The 2,500-nt window shown below is 53.2% G+C and overlaps 1 protein-coding gene across 1 annotated transcript in view; it reads left to right on the top strand.

Annotated features, from left to right (window-relative positions):
* The window catches only part of LOC110166511 (echinoderm microtubule-associated protein-like 4), a 23,757-nt gene that overhangs the window by 14,075 nt on the left and 7,182 nt on the right, over nt 1-2,500 (top strand). Inside the window, 8 exon segments of the mRNA XM_055162743.1 lie at nt 390-522; nt 609-757; nt 996-1,121; nt 1,193-1,324; nt 1,535-1,602; nt 1,698-1,786; nt 1,989-2,086; nt 2,189-2,276. Coding sequence (XP_055018718.1) covers nt 390-522; nt 609-757; nt 996-1,121; nt 1,193-1,324; nt 1,535-1,602; nt 1,698-1,786; nt 1,989-2,086; nt 2,189-2,276 — 883 coding nt within the window.

Below are 2,500 nucleotides of genomic sequence, written 5' to 3'. Positions count from 1 at the left end.
TTTCCCAACGGTCGGCAAGCTAAAAACTCAAAGAGCCGTTTGGAGCGACTCCTACAGAAAAAAAACCCAAAACGCTTTGACTGTAAAATGAGGAGAAAACTGCTTGTTTTTCGTGTGGCTCTGTGTGAAAGACTGAAGTGTGCTGCTTTTATGAAATCAAAGAAATTATACAGAATGATACAGTTTTAAGTTTTGTTTCTATAAAACTAAATAAAACTAAACAAATGTGCAAAGGTGCATTAAACACATTATTCCTCAGTGTATATTTGAGTCGTAGGAAATAAAAAAACTTAACTGATCCACCCGCAGTGAAGAGAGTGAAGCCTCCATGAGCTTCACTTGGAGCCTGAAATCACTTTGAGTTGTTTTTTTTTGTTTTTTTTTGTCAGAAATTTGAGAAGCCGAAGTTCGTCCAGTGTGTGTCCTTCCTCCGGAACGGGGACATCCTGACTGGAGACTCAGGGGGAGTCCTGCTCGTGTGGACCCGAACCGCAGACACGCCCACTTCTAAAGGACTCCGAGGTGAGGGGGCGGGGCCAGGGGAAGGAGGGTGGGGTCAAATGCAGAGTGGGCGGGGTCAGGTGCTCAGGTGTGTGGTCTGTTTGCAGCGTTCCAGATCGTGCGGCAGGTGAAGGCGCACGAGGGCAGCGTGTTCTGTCTGAGCGAGACCAGAAGCGGCGCCGTCCTGAGCGGAGGCTCCAAAGACCGACGGGTCGTGCTGTGGGACCACGAGCTGCGGCCGGACAAGGAGATTGAGGTGACTCCTCCCCCTGACTCCTCCTCCTCTCCCCCTGACTCCTCCCTCTTTCGTGTTGCGCTAACTGATGTTCTGTGGAGACAATCTGAGAGCTTCGTCCTTGGTCCTGGGTCTTGGTCCTGGTCTTGGTCCTGGTCTTGGTCCTGGTCTTAGTCTTGGTCTTAGTCCTGGTCTTGGTCCTGGTCTTGGTCCTGGTCTTAGTCCTGGTCTTGGTCCGGTCTGACGTGTGTTTGTTCAGGTCCCGGATCAGTTCGGGAGCATCCGCGCTGTGGCCGAGGGGAAACAGGACCAGGTTTTAGTCGGAACGTCCAAGAACTTCATCCTCAGAGGAACCTTCACCGAGGGCTTCACCGTGGAGGTCCAGGTACGAGACCGGATCTAAACCAGGTCTGAACCAGGACTGAACGGGACTAACCCGGGTGTGTGTGGGTTCAGGGGCACACGGACGAGCTGTGGGGGTTGGCGTCTCACCCGAGCAGAGACCTGTTCCTCACCTGCGCCCAGGACCGACTCGTCTGTCTGTGGGACTCAGCGGAACATCGACTCCAGTGGAGCCGCAGCCTCGAGGTCAGGAGGGCACCGGGGCACCGGGGAGGGCACCGGGGCACCGGGGCATCGGGGGCACCGGGCACCGGGAGGGCACCGGGACACCGGGGAGGGCACCGGGACACCGGGGAGGGCACCGGGACACCGGGGAGGGCACCGGGGCATCGGGGAGGGCACCAGGGGGCATCTGACACATGGGGAGGGCATCTGGAGTAATGTTGTGTGTTGCAGGAGCACGGACACTGTGCCGACTTTCATCCGAGTGGAGCCGTGGTTGCCATAGGAACACACTCCGGAAAGTGAGTACAAGTACTACAGTATAAGTACTACTGTACAAATACTACTGTACAAGTACTGCACAGATGTGTGGTGAGTGACCTTTGACCTTGGGCAGGTGGTACGTTCTGGACGCTGAGAGCACAGACCTGGTGGCGATTCACACCGACGGGAACGAACAGCTCAGCGTCATGAGGTTCTCTGTGGGTACGTGCTCCAGCGGGGTCACACAGGGTCACACAGGGTCACACAGAGGTCACACAGAGGTCACACAGGGGTCACACAGAGGTCACACACAGAGGTCACACAGGGGTCACACAGAGGTCACACACAGAGGTCACACGGGGGTCACACAGAGGTCACACAGGGGTCAGAGGTGACGTGTGTTTTTTCCCATGGTGCTTTGCAGACGGGAGCCTGTTGGCCGTCGGGTCTCATGATAACTTCATTTATCTGTACACGGTGTCAGACAACGGACGCAAGTACAACCGCTACAACAAGTGCTCCGTGAGTACTGCATGTACTACAAGTACTACTACTGCTACTACTGCCACTCCTCCCCCCGATTGAGAGTAAAAGTACTCTGTGTACTCTGTGTACTTGTTTCAGGGACACTCGAGTTACATCACTCACCTGGACTGGTCTCCAGACAACAGCTTCATCATGTCCAACTCCGGAGACTACGAGATCCTCTACTGTGAGTACTACAAGTACTACTGTAAATACTACTACAAATACTACTGCAAATACTACTGCAAATACTACGAGATCCTCTACTGTGAGTACTACAAGTACTACTGTAAATACTACTGCTACTAAAATACTACTGCAAATACTACTGCAAATACTACGAGATCCTCTACTGTGAGTACTACAAGTACTACTGTAAATACTACTACAAATACTACTGCAAATACTACG

Source organism: Boleophthalmus pectinirostris, unplaced genomic scaffold (assembly GCF_026225935.1).
Source record: "Boleophthalmus pectinirostris isolate CB_2022bp ecotype Guang Dong unplaced genomic scaffold, ASM2622593v1 HiC_scaffold_5, whole genome shotgun sequence".
Taxonomy (NCBI): domain Eukaryota; kingdom Metazoa; phylum Chordata; class Actinopteri; order Gobiiformes; family Gobiidae; genus Boleophthalmus; species Boleophthalmus pectinirostris.
This window is presented reverse-complemented; position numbering and strand designations above follow the sequence as displayed.